Below are 21,409 nucleotides of genomic sequence, written 5' to 3' on the forward strand. Positions count from 1 at the left end.
TTGATAAAGATGCTCTCCTTGACCCGATTCTACTCAGGCTACCTTGAACTTGTCAATGGGACCTCGACGTTTGGGTTCCCGTGTTCATCTCTGCATCGTCCAGTTTTAACAAGGATCCTGCTAAGTTGGTTGATTGAGACTCCCCCAGCCTCCACATCTGATAACTCCCAATACCTCCTCAGGCTCCTCAGCCCCTCCCCCAGGTGACGTCTGATCCGGCCACCTGCACCCGGAATCCTCAGAGGTCCCTTTAACCAGAATCTCCCCTTATGTTTCCTCTTGGCAATTTTCCATCCACGGACCCCCACCTGCTCCTTGGCTACGCGTCCCCATTTGTCCGTGCTGTATTCAGAGTGGAGCCTAGTTCTACACTGAGGTTTCTTTTCCCCGTTGCAATCGTTTCAGGGTAAAGTCTGTTTTTACTGTTCTAACTACTATCCAGCTCTGGGTTTCCTTTGACAGACACACAAGTGTGATGGCCACGTGATGACCGAGACTGAGACCGGAGTGATGCATCCACAAGCCACGCAGCACCAAAGAGTTGCTGGAAACTACCACCTTCCAGAAGCCGGAAGAGGCAGGAAGGACCCTGCCCTGGAGCCCCCAGGGGAAGCGTGGCTTGACCCACACTGATTTCAGACTTCTGGCCTCCAGGACTGGGAAAAGACAGATTTCTGTTGCTTCAGGCCACCTGGTCTGTGGCGCTTTGTTACCGGGGCCCCAGGAAAGTCACACAAGTAGGCAAAGACAAGGCTGGTAGGGCCGGGGCCTTATTCTGACCCTCCCAGCCACAGCCTGTCTGCTCCAGCACGGGAGCTGCATGGACTTGGCTGGATTCATCTCCTGTTTTTGATTTCTCTTGACTTTTTTGTCCAACAAATTAAGGAGCTTCTTAAGAAGGCAGGGGTCATGGCCTTGACAACCAAGGACAAAAGATATGATCAGTGGTAACTGTCACAAAGCAGAGCTGGCGGGCAGGTTTCAAATTAATTTGCACCCCAGATTCACCTGGCCCCTCGCCCGGCACCTCATCATGTTAGCAAAGAGCTGCGGAAACTCACGTGCACACACCCATGCACACCCACAGTCATGAAAAGCAAACTAATTGACATACTGCAAAGATGGGTCACCTTTTTGTCTTTTATCATCTCCAAACGGTTAATTTTCAGAAATTCCAAAAAGGGGAGCAACTTCTACAAATCGGTTTCTCTCCCTCGGCACTGCATCCCGGCATCGAGAGGGTGGAGGCCGGAGAGGTGCTCCACAGCCACGGTGCCCAGGACGGCCCCAGATAGAGGATGACCAGCCCCAGGGTCCAGGGTGCCCAGGGAGGGGGGAGACCCTGCCCGTGACGGCTGTGCTCCTCCCACCTGCCCCCTGGCAAACTTCTCGGTGCAAACCTTCTCTCTGGCCTCTGCCCCTGACGTCTCATGCACAGGTGTCATCCCCACCTCTCCGCCGCCCAAGAGACTTCTTCCTGTCGCCGCGTACCTGGGGAGCTCATGGAACACACAGGCCTGGGCCCCCATCTCCGCCACCCCCAGGGACCCCAACTTAGAGAGCCGGGCCAGGGACAGAAAGGCCCCGGGGCCCCGTCTCTACGCTGCCCCCCACACGCACACAAGCGTCCCATTCACGTGGTGCTCCCGGAGCCTGGCACCCGGTCTGAAGCTTAAAATAGGCACACAACCAGCCTTTGTTGGGGAGAGGAAGGAAGGAAGGAAGGAAGGTTTCAGACAAAGGAGACAGCAAACTGCACCATCCAGGAAAGCTGGGGGGCCTGAGCTGGGCGGGCGGCCAGGAGGAGCGGGAGGGGTGGTAACTGGAGGCCAAGTGAAGGTCACTCTGAAGGTGGGGTGGGTCCAACTCCCCGGTGCCACCAAGGGCCAAGGGAGCAATCTCGATTTTGTCGAGTGGGTGATGAGCTGGTGAAGGTGGCGGGGAAATGAAAAGCCAATCTCAGCTTTAGAGAGAAGATTCTGGTCATGGGGGGGGCTCAACCCATCAGAGCAGGAGAGACCAGAGGCTGATCTGCCAGCTGCGATGTTCTGATCAAGAGACGGGGAAACACTTAACTCAAGGGGGGAAGAAACACAGAGGGGAGAGAGAAAGGCAGATCCGGGGGTGGGGGGGCTGATGCCCAAACGACCACCCCCAACCTCTGAGCTTCAGTTTAGTGGGCTGTCAAATGCCCAGGAAAAAAGCCATTTACATAGCAGCATGATCCTTCACTGCCAAAATGTGGGAGCAGCCGAGATGTCCACCGACAGGTGAACGGATAAACACGTGTCCCTCCACACACAGGAACGTCACTCAGCCACGAAAGGAGAGAAGCCCTGACACTCGCTACCACATGGACGGACCCTGAGGACACGATGCTCAGTGAGAGAAGCCAGACGCAGGAGGACACACAGGGTGTGATTCCACTGATGGGAAATGTCCAGAACAGGCAGATCCACAGAGTCAGAGAGTGGGTTCCTGGTTGTCAGCTGGGGAGGGGGGATCAGGGTGATTGCTCATGGGGATGGAGATCTTACTGAGGGGATGGAAGGTTCTAAGACGGGTTTATAGAGATTGTCGCATAACTTGATAAACGTACGAAAAAACTGAACTGTGTGCTAAAGTGGCTGAGTTTTATGAAATGGCAATTGTACCTCAATTTAAAAAATAAAAAAGTAAGATTTTTCCCCTTTGCAAGGTTCTCAGGGAGAACTGGTACTGTTTCTGTTAGAGTCTCAGAGCTGCCCACAAGCCCCCCTATCCACCAGCTGGCAGGACAAGATGCAACGTCACAGCGTGGACAAGGAGGGGGCGGGATGTGAGTGCCTGGGACAAGTCACCCACCTTTTCAGTGACCCAGTCTGGTCTCTGAGGTCTCCTGGGTGACATACGGAATGAACACTTTTCTCTAGACCCTGAAGAGAGAGAGGGAGAGGACATGCCCAAGGGCAGCACAAGAGAGAAGCGGTGAAAAGCGAGGTCCAGAGCTGCTGAAATGAGCATTGAACACGGCAAACCTTGACATCGTCAAGGATGGGGCCTGCAGGAGACAAACCTTCCCAGAACAAAGACGTGGCTCGGCCCATCACCCTTGGGCTGTGAAGACACAGCAGCCTGCGGGGAGCAATGGAAGGGGTTGAAGTTTGTGTCAACACCCAGCAATCACGCAACTGTCCTGGGTACCGTCCTCTCTAGAAAGCTCCTGAAAGTTCCAAAGTCATGGAGGCCGGGCCCAACCACGCTTCCCTAAGAAATTACACAGGAGCTTCAAGAACACAAATGCCTGGGACTTCCCTGGCGGTCCAGTGGTTAAGACTGCGCTTCCACTGCAGGGGGCATGGGTTCAATCCCTGGCTGGGGACCTAAGATCCTGCATGCCCCTTGGCACAGCCAAAAAAAAACAACACAAATGCCATAGGAAATACAATTTTAAAGACGACTATTTGTTTCCAGATGCAAATGAGAAAACCTGTAATAACACTTTGGTGAGAAGAAGGCACTTTTTACATCACAACAGGGTGTACCCAAAAAAATGCTTCCATTCAGTAAGCACGAAGCAGAACTGTCTGTGTGTCAGGGTAATTCATATTCAGTTGTCTTTTCCTTCAAACTATAGGGCCCCAGGCTTTATGAAACATGGAGCAGAAAACAATGGCATCAGTCACAATTATTTGCAGTTGGAGACCAAGAACCACTGGAAGAACTCAAGCTCCTGTAGAAGCCTCCTGCACTAGGTTACAACCAAGGAAACAAATCGCAAATGCAGGCATCTTTCAGTGACTGCAGCCAATCAATTAATCCTATATTCAAAATCAGCCTAAGTGTTCAAAAGCCACACAAAAGACCCACCTAGAAAGAAGTCAGCATTTCTAAAATTCTCTAAAAGCGGTGTGATTTTTTTTTTCCTCTCAAAACCAGAACACGAGATGATACAAAAACCAACCCAAATCTGAATGGCCATACTTCCTAAGGATCAAAGGCGAGGTGTGATCTTTAAAGGAGAAAATAACTTAGTTTTGTTTCCGAAAGGTGTCTCCACCAGGGGTGATTCTGCTCCCTGGGGGCAGGGGGTGACATCTGGGGACATCTGTCATTGTCACACTGGCGGGGGAGGAGTCCTGGCATTGAGTGGATGGGGCCAGGGATGCTACTCCACACCCCCCAGTGCCCAGGACGGCCCCCCACAGACCCGGCCCCAATGCCAGCAGTGCGATGTTTGTCAGCACTGCCAAGGGGAAAGACCCTGGTCCATCACGTGAACTCAAGCTGTAAAGCTCATATAATCGTGGCCCAGTGGTTCCCTTCAGGGCACACATCCGAATGGCTCCTGTGGGGTACACTTAATCAAAACCACCCGAGAAGCTTTCTCTTAAGTAGATGTGCTTGTTCCTTGATAAAGCTTCAGAATCCAGGCAGATGCAGGTAGATCTGGCTTTTGTTGTTGTTTTCCCCTCATTTTTAATAATATGAAGACACAATATTTTTTGCAGATTCTTTTTTAAAGCTCCAGAGGGGACTCTTATGTGCACCCTAAGATTGAGGGACTGGTGTCAAGCTTCAAGTGATTCCTTCCCTCCCCTCCCTGACAACCCAGTAATTCTACCCACCCACCTTCCTCCCCCCCAAAAAGCCTTAATTTAGAACATCATTATCAACGCGCACGTACCCTCGCCACGTGCCAGGAGCGTGCGAGGTACACGCATCCCCTCATTTGACCCTCGCAGCCATCCTGTGAGGTACCTGCTCCTATTTTATTATTCCCACTTTACAGAGGAGTAAACTAAATCCCCAGAAGCGACACAGCCAAGCAAGCAGCCCGAGTGGACATGGGAACACAGGCCCACCTTCCAGAGCCCGCTACACTCTCAACCCGTGCAAGACCACAGCACGCGACTGAACAAGTCTGTGAACTTGGCATTTGCCTCGCTGACACCTAGCAATGGTGAAGGCTCTTTGCTGCTCATCACGCCTGTCTTGTACCGCCCACCTTCCAGCCCCGAGCAACCCCCGCTCCCCAGGAAAAATAAAAGTGCCACCCACTTCCCTCAATATCATTGTCCCCAAAACTCCCACTTTGATTCTGGGCTCCTGAGCCCCCAAATTCCTGAAAAATTCGGTCACCAACACGAGCCTTTCTGCTTCCCCTTTGCACCCTGCCTCCCAGAAACAGAACTTGCAAAGTGTGTCCAAAGCCCATCTCCTGCAGCTCACTGCCTTGCCAAGGGGTTTCTGCCCCATGCCCCCTTCTACACCAGATGATTAGCCAAAGTGGGGGGGATTCCCCTCCACAGTCCTCATAACTGACTTCTAACCGAGATCCCCCCATTTCCTCCTGAATAATCAACCTCCTGCAAAACGGGGGGGGGGGGTCTCTCAGCTTCTATTCCACCTCCCTCCCCCCCCCTTTCTCATCACTCACAGACTCCTAACTCTCCATTTCTCCTCATAGCCCTCGGAAGCTTTCTGAAAGGAGCCTGACACCCCCTCTTCCCTCGGCTCCCCCAAACTCTGCTCTCTGGCCCTGTGCCAGCTCACCCTGACCCCGAGTACCTCGATCACCCTCCTCGACCACCGGGACCCCCAACTCCATCGCAGTCCCCTCCCCACCTAACCTCGACCCCCAGCTCCAGCCCCCAACTCCACCCCAAACCCCCGGCCCAGCACCCCCTTCAGGAACCCCGACCCCAACCCCTAAGCCGAATCCCCGGCCCCTCCTCACAGACCCCGACCCCCGATTCCGTCCGCAGCCGTTCCAGGACTCGCCACCCGCGGCCGCCCGGGCCTCCCCTCCGCCCCGGCCGCGCCCTGCCCCTGGCACTCGAGGCGGGGGCGGCAGACCCTGGCCCAAATCGCGGCCGCACGCGCCCTTACCTGCGCTCGCGCCACCACAGCCGCCTCAGCCCCTCACGCAGCGCAGCCGAACCCACCACGGGCCCGCGAGCGCTCGCTCCCCTACGCGGGGGCGGGGGCGGCTCGCAGGGGGCGGGCATTGGCGCCCAATGCGGCCAATCGCGGGAGCCGGCGGCGGGAGCCAGGGCTCGGGGCGGGGCGCAGGGCAGACAGCGGGGTAGGCTGCGCCTGGGGGAGGGGGTGGGGCGTGGGGCGTGGGCGGGGCCTGGAGGCGGAGCGTTGAGTGGCACCGCTGCTGGCCACCCGCAAGGGGAGAACGCGCAGGGGGGAGGAGCTATGCTAATATGCAAATAGGTACAGTGTGGTCGACCCCGCCGCGGGGCGGCGAGCCGAGTTTCAGAGGTGACTTAGTGACGTCGAGGAGATGCAAGGCGTTTCGCGAGTTCGAATCCCGGGTGGGGCCGCGGCTTCAAATCCGAATCCTACCTCACGTGCGGGGAGAAAATGTCCCCTCCTAATCAGTCGCTTGACATGCAGGACAATAATAATAACTGCTTCCTCTCGTTGAACGCTCTGCATAAGGCTAGGAGGCGAGACGATATTACCCCCCCCGTTTTACAGGGATGGAAACTGAGTCTCCGAGAGGTTAAACTCAAGGTCATGCGCCCAACCCTGTCCAGGGTTTCTTAATATCCTAACTCCTGGGTCTTGATTGCAAAATGCAGATTCCTGGGCCCCCACCCAGATCGAATGAACCAGAATCCTGAAAGGAACTGAACCCCTGGAATGTGCATGTTTAACATGCTCCCTCGTTGATGCTGGGAAACATTTGGTATGTCTCCAAAAGTACCCAGCGGTCATGGAGGGGAGACTTTCTTATACAGGAGGATGGAGCCACTGTATTCTGGGACTTCCAGAGCTTTGTGCAACACTGTTACTCTGTGATCTGAGCTGCTGGCCCCCCAGCTGGGCCCCCCCAGGGCTGCTGTCATCCCTGCAGGAACCTCCCTGCTCACCCCCTGCAGTGCACAGACAGAACCAGGTGCCTGGAGACAGCATCTCACTCCCCAGCTCCATCCCACAGGAGGAATTACTGTCTGCACAAGGGTTGCAAACTGGTGGCCCCAAATGCTATAAAATTCTAATTTCGTTGCCAACATTTAAAAATCAGGTTGTTGGGCTTCCCTGGTGGCGCAGTGGTTGAGAATCTGCCTGCCAATGTAGGGGACATGGGTTCGAGCCCTGGTCTGAGAAGATCCCACATGCCGCGGAGCGGCTGGGCCCGTGAGCCACAATTGCTGAGCCTGCGCATCTGGAGCCTGTGCTCCGCAACAAGAGAGGCCGCGATAATGAGAGGCCCGCGCACCGCGATGAGGAGTGGCCCCCGCTTGCCACAACTAGAGAAAGCCCTCGCACAGAAACGAAGACCCAACACAGCCATAAATAAATAAATAAATAAATTTAAAATATTAAAAAAAAAAAAATCAGGTTGTTTCACAAAAAGAAATCCAGATTTCCAGGCACTCTTGAAAAATCAGATCTGGCGATTCTTGCAGCCCCAAAGACAGATTAGGGCAGGGCTGGGGTGAGGCAAGTGAGGCACTTTTCTCAAATCCTGAACCTAAAGGGGCACCCCAAAACACTCACCATCCAGATAAATACTATATAAATGCCATATTTTAAAAAGTCAAAATAAATGCAGAAATAATCCATGATGAACAAAATAACTAAAGACAAAATTTGATTCTGCGCTTGTGCAAACCACCTCCCTTGCTACTCTCTAGCCCCAGCCCTGTCAGATCCTGTCTTTATTTCAAATAGTGATGTTGTGTTCATCATGGCTTCCTTTACATTAAATATTGCAGTAAAATATGTATCTAGATGGCTGAGTTTTTTGTCACACATGGCGAGTGCCTCACTATCTCACCCTAGTCCTGGCCTTGTTTATAAATTCACGAAATCTGCCCTGAGCCATTTAGTGGATGGGAAAACTGAGGCCCTGCAGGTTTGTTTGTTGTTGTTGTTCTTTTAATTAATTTTTATTGGAGTATAGTTGCTTTACATCCTGCAGGTTGTTCCCCAGGTAATATGAGGATCATAGTGCCTGCCCGGTCACCTCACTGGCTGCAGGAAGTACAGGGTCCAGCAGGGCCAGCGTGATCTCTTGTGGGGGCCACAGGGGAGAAGCACTGAAACGTTCCCATGATGCCCCAGAGTCCTCGTCACAAAAGTCCGAACTCTTCCCACAGACCCATCCCTCACCCCTCATCTTTCCGGTCTCTCATCCTTTACAGGTGGCGAGCTGACCTCCCCATCCCAAAAAAGGCACACTGTTGGGGAATGCGGAATCCACTTCTTTATTGCAGGAAGACTATTTGTAGAGCGAATGCTACACAGACCCCACAGCGGGGGGCGGGGGGCACCCACATGCGGGAGGTGAGGGGGCAGGGGCGGGGACAGCAAGCATGGCCTGGCACGGTCCCCAGACCCAGGGGTGCCGAGGCAGGATGGGCCAGCAGCTGGGGCAGGCTCTGGCCCCCTCCTGCTGGAGAACCCCAGGGTCGGGGCAGGGCCTGGGGCAGAAGAGGCCTGGAGGCAGGCAGAGCCCCAGGGAGATTGTGCTATCAGGGTGTGTCCCTGAGAAAGGGCCGCAGACCCCTGCGCAGCCCCACTTTCTCCGGCACCTTCAAGTGGGAGGGGTCAACACCAGCTGCTGGTGGGCCCTGGACCCGCCACAGGACAGGGGTGTTCCGCTGTGCTCAGACAGGATGCTGCCTTTTCTTCCGTGGGCCTGTCCACGCGCCAGGCGGTGACACACACGTGCACACACACACACTCCCTCCCTCTCACAGTGGGCCCAGTAAATATTTGCGGAGTGAACAGCCATACAGATGCAGAAGGAGAAAAACACACTGCTACCAAGATGGACACAAACAGTCCCTCTTACCCATGTACAGTCCACGCGGTCACATGACCTCTCTTTTGTGGGTGCACACGCACACGTACACACACACGTGCCGCTTCCTTGCACCTAATGACACCAGCGCTGCGAGTGGCCCCAGGGAGAGGCCCAGGAGGCAGGGAGCTGAGGGCAGCTCCAGCCACGGCCAGCAGGCAGCTGAGACCCTCAGTCCTGAGACCACAGGCAACTGAATGCTGCCCAGGAGCACATGAGCTGGATGTGGATCTGTCCCTGGTCACGCCTTTGGATGAGACCACAGCCCAGCTGGCCTCATGCTGAGACCACAAATGTGTGCTGTTGCAAGTTGCTGAGTTTGCGCTCATGTGTTCCCCAGCAACGGCTGATGGATACAGATGTTGGGCTGAGAGCCCCCTTACGACAGAGTGCAGCAGGCGTGGTGCTCCTCAGACAGTCAGGACAAACAGGTCCACAGATGCTCTCTGCTAAATCCCGAAACCCACTCCCGAAAACGCAGCTGCACACAGTCACACTCTTGCAGGTGCCAAGGCTCACACATCACAGGTGTCTAGTCCTCCTGGCAACCACACGACCCACCCCTGCATACACCCTACACTGGGATCACACGACAGACCATCACACACACAGGAGCCCCCCACACACGCTTAGACACAAGCCATCTGCCCAGCACACCAAGGGGCCCAATGCATCATCCCATGGGTGCCCCCCACCCCACCCCAGGCCTACAGGTCACCTTCATACTGTCCGACACGGCCTCACTGGGTCCCATGAGTGTGGTGTCATCTAGACACTCACAAAAACAGAATCTCACGGTGGTGGTGGGCACACCCTGACTTCAGGACCCACGCCTTCCTGGGTGCCCCCCCCGGGGGGCCCCATAGGTGGGAGGAATTGGGCTGGGCAGAGCTCTGCGTCCAGCCCCTCAGATCCTGCCGGTGCTGGGTCCAGATGCCTGCCTCTGGACGGGGCCCGGCAACCCCTCAACAACACCCCAGGCCCCCTGCCCTGGGCTCGGTGGCGACAAACTGTCTCGATCTCTGTCTGAGGGCTATGTCCGGGAAGGCCCTCCATATTAATTCCAGACCGTCCCCTGGAGTTGTGCCGTGGCCATCGGCCGGTCCCAGGCCTCCCCTGCCTGCACCCCAAGCCCAGGCGGGGCGAGGAGTGAGATTCCGGGCTGGCGGGGCACTGCTGTGAGCCCTGTGGTTATTGCCTGGCAGCCTGAGACCCAGCCCGCAAGGCGCCCCACCAATCCGTGGGGACGGGGGTGAGAGGGGTGGTCTGGGACCTGGGGAGGGGGGCACAGGCCAGAGGTCATGAGGGATGGAAGGGGGAGAGGAGTGTATGTCAAACACCAAGTAGGAGAAAAGAAAATCTGAGGTCCATGTGCGTTTCAACTCCCTCCTCCCCGGCAAGGTCACAGTGATCTAATGTAGGGGCAGGGTGCAGGTCTGGCTGGGGGCACCCAGGGGGCAGAGTCAGAGGTGGGAGTCCTGGGAGACACGGAGATGGAGGAAAAACCGGCATCCTCAGTCCCTATGGGGACAGGCAGCTTCCCCCGTTTTCCCATGTGCAGATCAAGGGGGCCGCCTCCAGCGCTTGGCTTTGGGGGGGTGCGTACAGACAGGACGGTGGGCGGGGCAAAGAGGGAGGGGAAGTCAGAGTGACACGGCAGAGCCGGGTTGGAGCCCCAGGTCTGCCACAGGCTCGGCAGGGCCTCAGTTTCCCCGCCGGAGATGTTGGAGAGAAAGAAGTGGAAGAGATGGTGGGGGAAGGGGAAAGAAGGAAGAGGAGGAGAAGGAGAGGGAAGAGGAGGCGGGGGGTGGGGGTGGGGGGGGCGGCAGGGAGCGGGGGCACAGGACGTGGGGAGAGGCCTGGGGCCGGGACAGCGGGGCGCCGGCGGTGGGCGCTCTGGGCTCACATGAGGACGCATTTGCCCTTGATGCGGTCTGTCCTCTTCTGTTTGCTGGAGCGCTTGCCATCGATGTTCAGGCTCATGTTCCGGCGTGTCTCCAGCGTGAGCAGCTCCTGGAAGAGCTCCTTGACGTTGTAGTTCATCTTGGCCGATGTCTCCATGAAGGCGCACTTCCACTCCTGGGCCACGGCCTGGGCCTCGCGGGTGTCCACCTCCCGCTGGGTCTCATCGCACTTGTTGCCCACCAGCATGACGGGGATGTCCTCCACGCTGCCCTTGATCTGCACGATGAGCTTGTAGATGGGGCCCAGCTCCTCCAGCGACTGCTTGCTGGTGACCGAGAAGACCAGGATGAAGGCGTGGCCCTTGGAGATGGACAGCCGCTGCATGGCCGGGAACTGGTGGCTGCCCGTGGTGTCGGTGATCTGCAGCGTGCACACGCTCTTGTCGCAGCTGATGACCTGCCGGTAGGTGTCCTCGATGGTGGGGATGTAGGTGTCCCGGAACGTGCCCTTGACGAAGCGCAGCACTAGCGAGCTCTTGCCCACGCCGCCCGCCCCGAACACCACCACCCGGTAGTCATTGCTCTGTTCAGGCATCTTCCACGCGGGGGTGCGGGGTGGGGCCGGGAGGGCTCGCTTCGGCTGCTAGAACCCCAGACCGACCCTGCACAGAGAGGAGTGTCAGACAAGAGCGACCACCCACTTGGGAGGGGGCGGGAAGGGCGGCTTCTCAGAGGAGCGGCATTTCTCCTGCATCCCGGTTGATTTGGTTGACTCTGCCATTCTGCCCTGCACACAGGCTCAGAGCCAGACCCTCTGCCTGTCTGCTTCCCCTCAATGAAATCTGGGGCCTAAATTCCTTCCCCGGGGCGGGGGGGTGGTCTCTGGGCTGGAAGAGGCATGGAGATGCCAGCGTGGGGTGCACACCAACTGCTTTCTCCACCTGCATGCTCCCCCAGCCCCCAGGTGGCACTGGCTTTTCCCTGGCTTTGTGACCTGGGCAAGCTGCTTTGCCACCCTGAGCCTCAGGTTTCTCCTCTGCGAAATAAGTAAAGGGGTGCCTCTCTCCGGCCATCACAGGCTCCCTGCTCTCACCCCCGCCCAGGGGCTCCTCAACCTCATGGGAGCTGTGTGGTAGGGCATCTTTAAAATGCAGATTGCAGGGCCTCAGCCCTGGAAGTGGTGAATCCTTTGGTTCAGGGCCACAGCCCTGGGAACTTGCATTTTAAAGCTCTTCTCCTCCCCTCATCCCATAACTGTGATCCTGGTGCTAGAGGTCCAAGAATTTGCAAATCATAAAGTGGGTTTCCCACAGCAGCCCAGGCTGTAGATGAGAAAAGTAAAACTTAGCCTAAAGAGAGAAAGCCTCGCTCCCTGAACTCCAAACCCAGACTATGGTCTGGCCTGCCCTGGCCTCCCGCTCAGGTCTGATGTGTCCGTAGGAACAGAACTTCCTGCGAGGGGGTCCTCTTCTCCCCTCTCCCCTACCCTGTGCTCAGAGAGGTCCAGTGACCTCGGGAGGTCACACAGCACAGCAATTCCTGAAATGATGGAGGTGGGAGAAGAACCGTGACCTGGGGGTGGGAAGGCAGGAAGCCTGTCTCCAGGCATCTGCGTCCTTACTTATAGAAACAGCAGAGACCCCTTCCCTGCCTCCTTCTCAGCCATCTCTGAGGGTCCCTCAACATGGGGCGGGGTCTACAATGGGATAGAGAAGATATGGCAAGATTGCACCCAGGCCATGCTACTTCCCTCAGGTGTGTGTGTGGTGGGCGGGAGCGGGGGGGGCGGGGAGCAAGACCCAATGGTGTGAAGGACCCTGGCGGTGAAAACCCGGGCAAGTAAATTGATGTTCCCGAGCCTCGATGTTCTCATCTGTGAAATGTGAGCAGTCTCAGTGCCCACTCCACGGAGCTGCTGGGGCAAGCAGTGCCACAAGCTGGATAAAGCCCTTGGCCAGGTGCCTGGCACACAGAGCCCTCAGTAAAGATGGACGGACATGGTTATCAATCACAGGGGCCCAGGGTGTAAAGCACTCGGCTGGTCGTGGGTTGGGAAGGCACATTCTCAATGATCAAAAGTACCAGGTTTGTCGGAAAAAGACATACGGAGAAGGTAACAGCCGACACGTACCTCACAAGTTACGTGCCAGGCAAACTTGTAGGAGCTTTAGCGGTTCTAAGGCGTGGGGGACTGTTTCGAGTCATCTCGGTGACATGCATAGCACTGCGGGGGGGGCTGGCAGGGCTGCCAGCCTGCTCTGAAGTCACTACCTTTCCTGGGTGGGCGCCCCAAGAAGTGGGCTCAGCAGCATGCGGCCAGGCACCGCCACAACTGGCCGAGGGACCTGGGGTGGCCGGTGACCGTCCGTTCTGCCACCCCGGACCCAGCCCTTGCCTCGCTCTGGGTGCAGACCCCCTGGCAGTGCTCCAGGCCTGTCAGCAGGGGTGTCCTCCGGGAGGGGCCCACCGGGGCCTGGGATCCCTGACGAGGAGCTCCGTTCAATAACCCGCAAACCCACGCCAGGAACCCACCCGGTGCCATTTGAAAACCACCCGCACCTCCCATGGGCTGGGGTTGGGGGGAGGGGGCTGTGGGCACCAAGGCGCAAAACGGGGTGGCACGGGCTCAAGGTCACAGCAGAGAGGTGGCAGAGCAGAGCAGGATTTGAACCCGGCCCCGGCTGGTTACACAGCCTGGGGTCCTTCCCCTGTGCAAGGCAGCCCACCCTGAGGCTCCCGGGCCAGAGGAAGCTGCCCGGTCCTGGGTCCCCGGAGCCCACTGCTACTGGGAGGTTGGAGCGACCTCAGGTGCAAGAAAGCAGGCCCCAACCCAGGGGAGGGCCTCGGGGCTCGGGCTGCCTGCCCCAAGGGGGTCTGACATAGGGACTACCTGACCAGTGGAGGGGTTTGAGGAGAGGGGGCTCCCCTGGGCCCGAGGAGGATCTAAGTGGTGGGGGAGGGCCGTCCACCAGAGGAGGGGCTCCTGGATGAGGGCCTCGGCTGGGAGAGGGAGCAGGAGGGCTGAACGGGGCGGCGGTGCGGGGAGACGGGCTCGGGGCCCACTCGATTCCTCCTGGAGGGGCCCTGACAGCGGGACCCAGGGGGGCTCCTGTGGGCCGGAGGAGGGGCTGGCTCTGCCGAAAGGCTGCCCGTCAGTACAGTGGGGGAGGGGTGATGCCGGGAGGGAGCTGTCCAAGGTGGGCGCGGAGGGCGGCCCGGCCGGGGCCCAGCCGGACCGGGGAGGGGGGTCCGGTGGATGGCCCGGCCTCGCGGCCGGGGAGGGTGGGGCTCGGACAAAGGAGGGCGCGCGGGGAGAGAACCTGCGGGCCTCGCGGGGGGACGCAGCGGGCCCCGGTCCCCCGCCCCGGCCGCCTACCTGGGCGCTCGTCCCTGCGGCGCCGCCGCGGCTGCTGCTGGCCGTCTCCGTGTCCGCTCGGGCGCCGCCGCCCCCCGCACGCCCGAGCTGCCGCCGCCGCGCCCGCGCCCGTCCCCGCCCGTCCCCGCCCGCCGCCGGGCGCCGCGCTCCGCCCCTCCCCCCGGCCCCGCGCCCCCGGACAAGGTCACCGCCGCCCCGCGCCCCGCCGCGCGCGCAGCCCCCCCCGACCCCCATCTGGACCCCCGCCCCGCGCCCCCGCCCGGTGAACACCGGCTCCTGCCGGGGACGCCATAGGGGTGGGGTCTGCTTCCCCGGGAGGAAGCTGGCGCACCCCAGGACCACCCAGCAGCCGGCCGCTGGGCAAGATGGGGGCAGAGCCGAGGTCACCCAGGAGCAAAGAAAAGGGGCCAGTTGGCAGAACTGCAGACAAGGGACCTGGGGGAACAGAACGGGACACCCTTGGGCTGGTGGGAGTGAAGGTCCAGGGCAGGGTCCCCCAGCGGGGGGCGGGCATTGATGGAATGAATAATCAATCAATCAATCAATAGATGTATGAGAAGGCAGAGGTGGCCCAAGGGGGCTCGGGGCAGTGGGGACGTACCTGGAGACTAGTCCCCTTCCCGGGGGATTTGTCCTGGCAGGGTGGGACTTGGTGTGGGTTGGTGCCCCTAAGGGCAGGCCACCAAGGCAGAGATGGCAATTGGGCCCTTGAGTTGGGGGCAGGGGTGGGGTGGGAGGGCAGTTGCTTTTGAAGCTGGGGGTGAACAAAGGGAGCCAAGGGGAATGGATTTGCAGTTTTCTGGTAGGAAAATGTTATCTTCATCAAATAGGAGTTGTCTCTGAGAATAAACATTTGCCTTTGGGAAGCGTCTGTGCGGTTGACATCTGTGTGTCCACGTTTAAGCCAACAGGGTACCATCACCCCTCCCTCCTGAAGACTGGAGAGGATGGAGACTCATCTCAGAGAAGACTGGGCTTTGGGAAACAGCAACTGAACCAGGCAAGGGTGGGTGTGAGAACGCCCCAGGGCCCAAGCCTGTTAGAAGCAGGCACCCCTCGATGGGTAGGCTGACACTAAGGGTCCCACAAGGAGGGACTTTCTGGGGTCAGAGCAGTCGGAGGGTGAAAGAGGCTCTTTGTAGGGTGGTGAGCTCCCCATCATGAGGTAATGTGAGCAGATGGTCGGCTGGAGCCCAAGGGCTCCTGTGGCTCTTGGCTCCTTGATTTTTGCTGACCCAACTTGTCTGTGGCTCTGGCTGAGCCAGACCCTTCCTGCTCCCTTGGAGAGGTGGGCACTGCCCCCAAGACCATCTGGTTCCCCCAGAGGCTGGGCCTCTGAGGTTCGTCCTGCTTTGGGGGCTTGAAGGGCCCCATTTCTCCCTGATTCAGCTCCTCCACTGCACCTCCCGGCCTCTAGCACCTGGACCATCCCACCCGCCTCCTTCCTGGCCTCCCAGGACAGCCTCCTCCAGCCTTCCTTCTACCCTGGCCTTCACTGCACAGACTCCCCTGCTCTCATGCCACCCGTGGCTTCCTTCACTTCCGGGTCAAGGTCCAGCTTCTCAGACTGGCATTCAAGTTCCTCCCGACCTGACCCAAGCTCCCCTCCAGTTCCCCATCCAACCCCGGCTGCCTGGAGCTGTTCCCCAGGCACACCCCACTCCTGCCCTGTCCTAGGCCATGTGGGGCACCACAGAGGGTGGCCTGGCCCCAGCCCCACATCTCCAAGTGCTCTCAGCCAGCGATGGAGACAGCCCCGTGGATCTCCGCATCCCGGCCAAGCGCTCCTCTGAGCCTCAGTCTCCCCATCTGTGAATGAGGATCACCATTGTCTTGCCTCCCAGGGTTGCTGGGAGCGATCGATCGGCCATGACGTCCACCCTCCTGGGGCTGCCGGGCACACAGGCGCTCAGAGATGACAGCCCCGCTCCCTCCCGCTCCGACTGCCTGCCTGCTTACGTCTCTGAGTGACCAGGGACACTGGGCCAGGCCTCCAGCCTTGGGCCGGCCCTCTGCTTCTCCAGGCACCAGCCCAGGCCGGGGCAGGCTGACTCATGCCTAGGAGCGTGGGCACACGCTCCACTCTGCGGCTGCTATTTATAGCTCCCAGGCCAGGCTCCCGGCTGGATGAGCCAGGAGAGGACAGGCCCCAGAGTCTCCCCCTCGCTCTCTGGGGCACAGGGCTCAACGCCCACCTGAGCACCCCAAACTAGGACGGCAGTCCCCCCTTTCCCACGGCCAGCCGGGAGAGCCCTGGCCTTCATGCGCCAGTGCAGGAGAGGGTTGGGTTTTATCAGCTCAGAGAAGGGGATCAGCTCCCCTGGGGTGGCCCAGCTGGGAAGAGGTCGGGCTGGGGCTGGAGCTCGGGTCCATCAGGCTCTGAAGCCACAAGCCAGCCTTTCTGCTGTCCCAGGCTGTCTGGGGGCCTAGCCCAGGGATGCACACCTGGCCTTTGGCTGTCCTTGATCAGCAGAAGTCCTCGCAAATGTAAAGGGACAGCCACTCACCTGAGAGGTCCCTGCTCCTCGCCTGGCCTTGCAGCCTATTGGCCTCCTGCCAGCTGCTCCGGGCGGGGGCCGCTCTCCAGACCCACCGTGCGGGGAGGAAGGTGGCTGGGTCTCATGCTCTGCTCTTTCTGTGCTCCCGGGATTAATGCAATTATGTGGGCGAAGCTGAGGCTGGGCGCCACGGCCTCTCACCGATGCTGTTTGGCCCTCAGAGGTTTTTTATTTGTTTTTAACTTTGGTGTCAACATTTAAAAATAAGAAGGTCATTTGTCAAAACACAGTTTGCCTTAAAAAATGAATGGGCTGGTGTCTCATGCCCAAATTCTGCCCACCAGCTCCTGTAGGAGCTGGACCCCAGCCCCTGGTGGAAGATGCTGGTCCTTCACTGAAGCCACCTGCCTAGACCCTGGGAGTGGCCTGAGGGGCTCTTCCACCATACGGGGCTGTGTGGTCATCAACACCTCCGAGGAGCGGGGTCACTGGAGCCTAAGCCATTAGCAGGATGAACCCCTGCCACACTTGCATCCTTTAACAGAGAGCCGGACAGCTTTGATCAGTCAGAGAAAAGGACCACGACATGCAGGGAGACCTCAGGGCCTTTGCACAGGCCACTTCCTCTGCCAGAAAAGCTCTTCACCCATCTTCTGACTCCAGTGAGGCCCTCAGAGATTCCCCCCCCCCCCGACCACACTGCTAAAATAGTCTTTGTCTCCCTTCGTGGCTCTCCCTCCACCTTGCTTATCTTCAGGGCACTTATCACCTTTTATGTCCATCTATCATCTGTCTCCCTTGCTAGAATGTGAGCTGCCTTGGGTTCTGGGACAGTGGGTCTCCCCTGGGGGTGATTCTGCCCCCAGGGGACCCTGGGCGATGTCTGGGGACATTTGTGGTTGTCATGACCAGGGTGGGCTCCTGGCATTGAGTGGGTGGGGCCAGGGAGGCTGCTCCACACCCCAGGGCATCCAGGACGGCCCCCCAGAGGATGACCCAGCACCACGTCAGCAGTGCTGGGGAGACCCTGGGGTAGGGCAATGGACCTCAAACGTGTCCCCAGACCAGCATCCCCTGGGAGCTTGGTAGAAATGCAAAATCTGGGAATTCCCTGGCGGTCCAGTGGTTAGGACGCCGGCTTTCACTGCTATGGACCCAGGTTCGATCCCTGGTCGAGGAACTAAGATCCCACAAGCCGTGCAGCACAGCCAAAAAAAAAAAAAAGAAAAGAGAAAGAAATGCAAAATCTCTGGCCCTGCCCCAGCCAAGACTAGCTCAGCAGGAGGCCCAGCCGGTCCCTCAAAGGAGAGGGCATGTGAACCGTGGCGGCCTTTTCTTTTGCTTTAAACGCAGCACCTCAGCTGTGCCTCGCAGGCACTGAGTCAGGGGGCTCTAAACGGCCCACCTGCCCATCTCGGCTCTCTCCTGCCAGGCTGGGCACACAGCAATCACTTGGGCCCTCGGCCAGAACACTGCGGTCTGCCAGGTCAGCTGTTCTTGCCCCAGGAGCTGCAGAGGCCTGGAGGGTGTCAGGGGCGGGGAGGGACGGGGTCTCCCTTCTGCAGCCCAATCTGGCCTCAGCCAACTGACAGCCAGGAGAAGAGTTCTAGGGTCTTCCCAGAACTACCCCAAGCCCTGCAGCAGTGCCCTTCTGCCCTCAGGAGTCCCAGCCCAGTCCCAGCCTGCAGGAGGCTCTCAAAAGGTCAGGTGGGTCGGTCACTGGCTCTGTACCAAAGCTGACAGACAGCTCAGGGTGGACACGGGCTGGGACAGGTGGGCTGCATGACCCTCTCTTCCTGGCAAGGCTGAGGGTTCAGACCTGGTGGTCAGGGCAGGCCTGGAGGCGCTGTGTGCAGGGACACAGCATCCTGTCCGATGCCTGTGTTTCGGGGCCCAGAAGACGCAGACTGGCTGGCAACCGGCACCCCCCTCCCCAGCTCCACACTAATAACTTCTCCCTCAGCAGAAACGCAAACAGCAGACAACAGAAGCCGCAACACGCTGTTATTACACTTGATTCAGTCCGCGAGGCCTGGGTGCTGCCTCCTAACTTTCTACTCTTTTGTCTCCAGATCAAGGAGGGGGACCCAGCTGACTGCATCCAGCTGTCGCCGGCACTGGGAGCCCCGACTCCACTCAGCTCGGGGGCGGCAGGGCCGGTGAGGGTGACGCTGTACCAAGGACCAGAGCTGAGTCCTGGCTCAACCCTCCTGCTTGCTGAACCCCCGCATTGGGCCCCCATAATCGTGCTGCCAAGAGCCTGCCTGGTCGCAGCCAAGTGGCTAGGGGTGGCCTTGACCCAGCCAGGCACATCCGGATAAAGGTGGTGCCTGGTGTTTTGTGCTGGGAGTTTTGTTTCTTTAAACAGAAAGGCGTTTGTGCTACTTGGGAACGCTCGTGTCCAAGTGAAGGTGGCTGTGCCTGGTTGTCACCAAGCGATACACAGGTCACTAGCAGGTGTGTGCCCCCCTCTCCTCCATGAGACACGCACACAGATCTCAAAGCGACACGTCCTCGATGGCGCAAAGTTGCACAGAGGTGAATGAAGGCTTTCGTGGCCGACGTCCAGTTCCATGTCAGGGCTGGTCCAGGGCCCCAGGTGGTGGGTGACCAACCCACAGGCTTCTTCAGCCAAAGCTGTCACCACGTGGCACCTGTCGTGTCAGAGCAGGTGTGGGGGAGATGGAGCCACTGAGTTGGCCTAGACAAGAAGACCCTGGTCTAGGCTGGACACGGCCACCATGAGCTGGGGGACCTCAGGAGCAAGGTCGGCCTCTCCAGGGCCCCCATCAGATGGGACGATCATTTTTCTTCTTACCTCAGCTTTCAACTTTGATCCTTGGCCAAAGCAGGGAAAGCTGACCAGAACTGACCAAGTGACACCATCATCCCTGTGGCCCCGGGAAGCAGACGCCAGGGCTGACCCTGGCCCCTCCAACCACAGCAGACAGGAGGGGTGGCATTGGGGGTGCTGGGGGGGCAACCTGTATTCTCTCCTACAACACACAGCACCCCCCAAACTTCTTGGGGTCCCAGCATCCCTGGGGGGCCTGGAAGTAGTTTTGCTGGGTCTGGCAGGACCCTAGAGAGAGACCAGAGCCTGGCAGACGGAGGCTGGGCAGGCTGGGGATCCGAGGATGCCAGGGACCGGGGTGGCGGTGTCTGAGGGGCGGGCGGGGGACCCCGGGGTTTCCCCCCTCACCGGTGTGGCAGCGCCCTTCCTGGTCTGGAAGCTGGCTTAGAGTGAGGGGGGATGATGCGACCCTGAAGGCTCCAGTGCAGGGAAGGGAAGGGGAAATGGAACTGAGGGGTGGAGGGGATTGTGGTGTCCCCAGGCATCCCAGGAAGCTGATGGCTGGCGGGAGGGCGGGGACCCTGCTGTGCATGTGCTTTAGGTAAAGGAGGGGAAGGAGTATGGAGGGGGGGAAGCCTGGAGCAGGCTGTTCTGCACCCACGGGGGGGGGTTCCTACTGGATTCAGGGGGACGGGGCCCCTGGGGGACCCTGCCCAGCCCCGTCCCATGGGCCACACCCTTCTGAAGGCAGGCTCTGGAATCTGGCAACTCCATGACATCCCGCCCACCCGGGGCGAAGGTGGAGTGAAGTAGGGGCAGGGGTCACCAGCAAGGGTGGGTTTAGGACAAGGTGGAGGTGATGGTCCCACGCCCACAAGGGTCACTTTCCCAGCATGGGGACAGGGTCAGGCCATGCGGGATTCAGACGTGGGTCCTGGCAAAAGCCAGACAGAAGTTCCTGGAAATGGGCCCAATACTTCCAGCAGCGGTGGGGTGGGCGCCCAACAGAGTGGAAGTGGGGGACCTTGGACACACGGCCCTGCCCCCTGAGAGCCATATTGACACCAAATGAGGCTGGGGCCGTGGCGGAGGTTATGTGCTCTCCTGCCCGCGGAGTTGGGCAGGTGGCAGCAGGCCAGCACCTGGGACGCCCCCTGGGACAAGCAAGTAGCTGCTCCTGGAACACCACCGGGCCGGAGTGACTGGCTGGAGGCCCCGCCGCACCCAGGGCCACGGGGCAGAGGGGCCCGTCCTCGCCGGGAAGCTGTGACGGCCCCACTGCCACAGCTGGTCTCCCCAGTGTGGGTCTGGGCCGCGACCGTGAGTGAGAGGAAGGAAATCAGAGGTTCTAGGAAGGAGCCTGGGCCTCATGGCCGAGTGGACAAGTGAGAAGACAGGAAGGGTGTAAGTAATGGGATGGAGCTGGGGAAGCCGAGGCCGCGCCTCCAGGCTTGGGGGCAGACACAGTCAAGTCCCCCCGGAAGGGCCCTCAGCCCTGGCTCAGCCCGGGAGCAGGAGCCGGTTGCCATGACTACACTAACAGAGCTTGTTGCCACGGAGGGGAGGGTTCGCGCCAGCCAGCCCCACGGGGCTGTTAGGCTCCTGCGCTCCCCGAGGGGGGGTCCTAGCTTCATTTGTGTCTGGCGGGGGGAGCTGAGTCACATGGCCCCTGACCCTGGCCTGTGGGAGTCGTCCTGTTCTGGAGACCCTGTGGCCAAGCTGCCCCAGGCCTGCCCGCACTCTCTGCGGCCCTGGGGCTCTGTTGCCTCGGGGAGCCGAGCAGCTCAGCCCGGCCCAGAACCCCAGCCCCTGGAGAGCAACCTCTCCTGGCAGGGCGGCCGCACCAGAAAGCAGGGAAGAAGAGGGCGGCTCCGAGATCCCTGGAACCTCCGTCTCCCCAGAAGCACAGCCTCAGGTGGCAGGAATCACAGCCCCATCACCCCCACTAACCGCGAACGAATGGAGGCTCCTGGCTGGCGGACTCCCTTTAGAAACCCCTCAGGGCATCACGTGACAGCGACTGGACCCTCT

At 59.3% G+C, this 21,409-nt stretch overlaps 2 protein-coding genes across 2 annotated transcripts in view; both read right to left on the reverse strand.

Annotated features, from left to right (window-relative positions):
* Positions 1-6,009, reverse strand: part of GNG7 (G protein subunit gamma 7) — a 154,438-nt gene extending 148,429 nt beyond the window's left edge. Inside the window, exon 1 of the mRNA XM_082381594.1 lies at positions 5,872-6,009. The gene's annotated coding sequence lies outside the window, so the exon portion shown is untranslated. The remainder of the gene's footprint in view (positions 1-5,871) is intronic.
* Positions 6,010-6,191: 182 nt separating this feature from the next.
* DIRAS1 (DIRAS family GTPase 1) lies at positions 6,192-14,176 on the reverse strand. Its single transcript, XM_082381145.1, has 2 exons — positions 14,087-14,176; positions 6,192-11,372 (listed from the first exon to the last, which is right to left on the reverse strand). The coding sequence occupies exon 2, from the start codon at positions 11,303-11,305 to the stop codon at positions 10,709-10,711; it is 597 nt and encodes a 198-aa protein (XP_082237271.1). The 5' UTR covers positions 11,306-11,372; positions 14,087-14,176; the 3' UTR covers positions 6,192-10,708.
* Between the last annotated feature and the right edge of the window lie 7,233 nt (positions 14,177-21,409).

The sequence above is a fragment of the Balaenoptera borealis genome, assembly GCF_965194805.1.
Source record: "Balaenoptera borealis genome assembly, chromosome: 2".
Taxonomy (NCBI): Eukaryota; Metazoa; Chordata; class Mammalia; order Artiodactyla; family Balaenopteridae; genus Balaenoptera; species Balaenoptera borealis.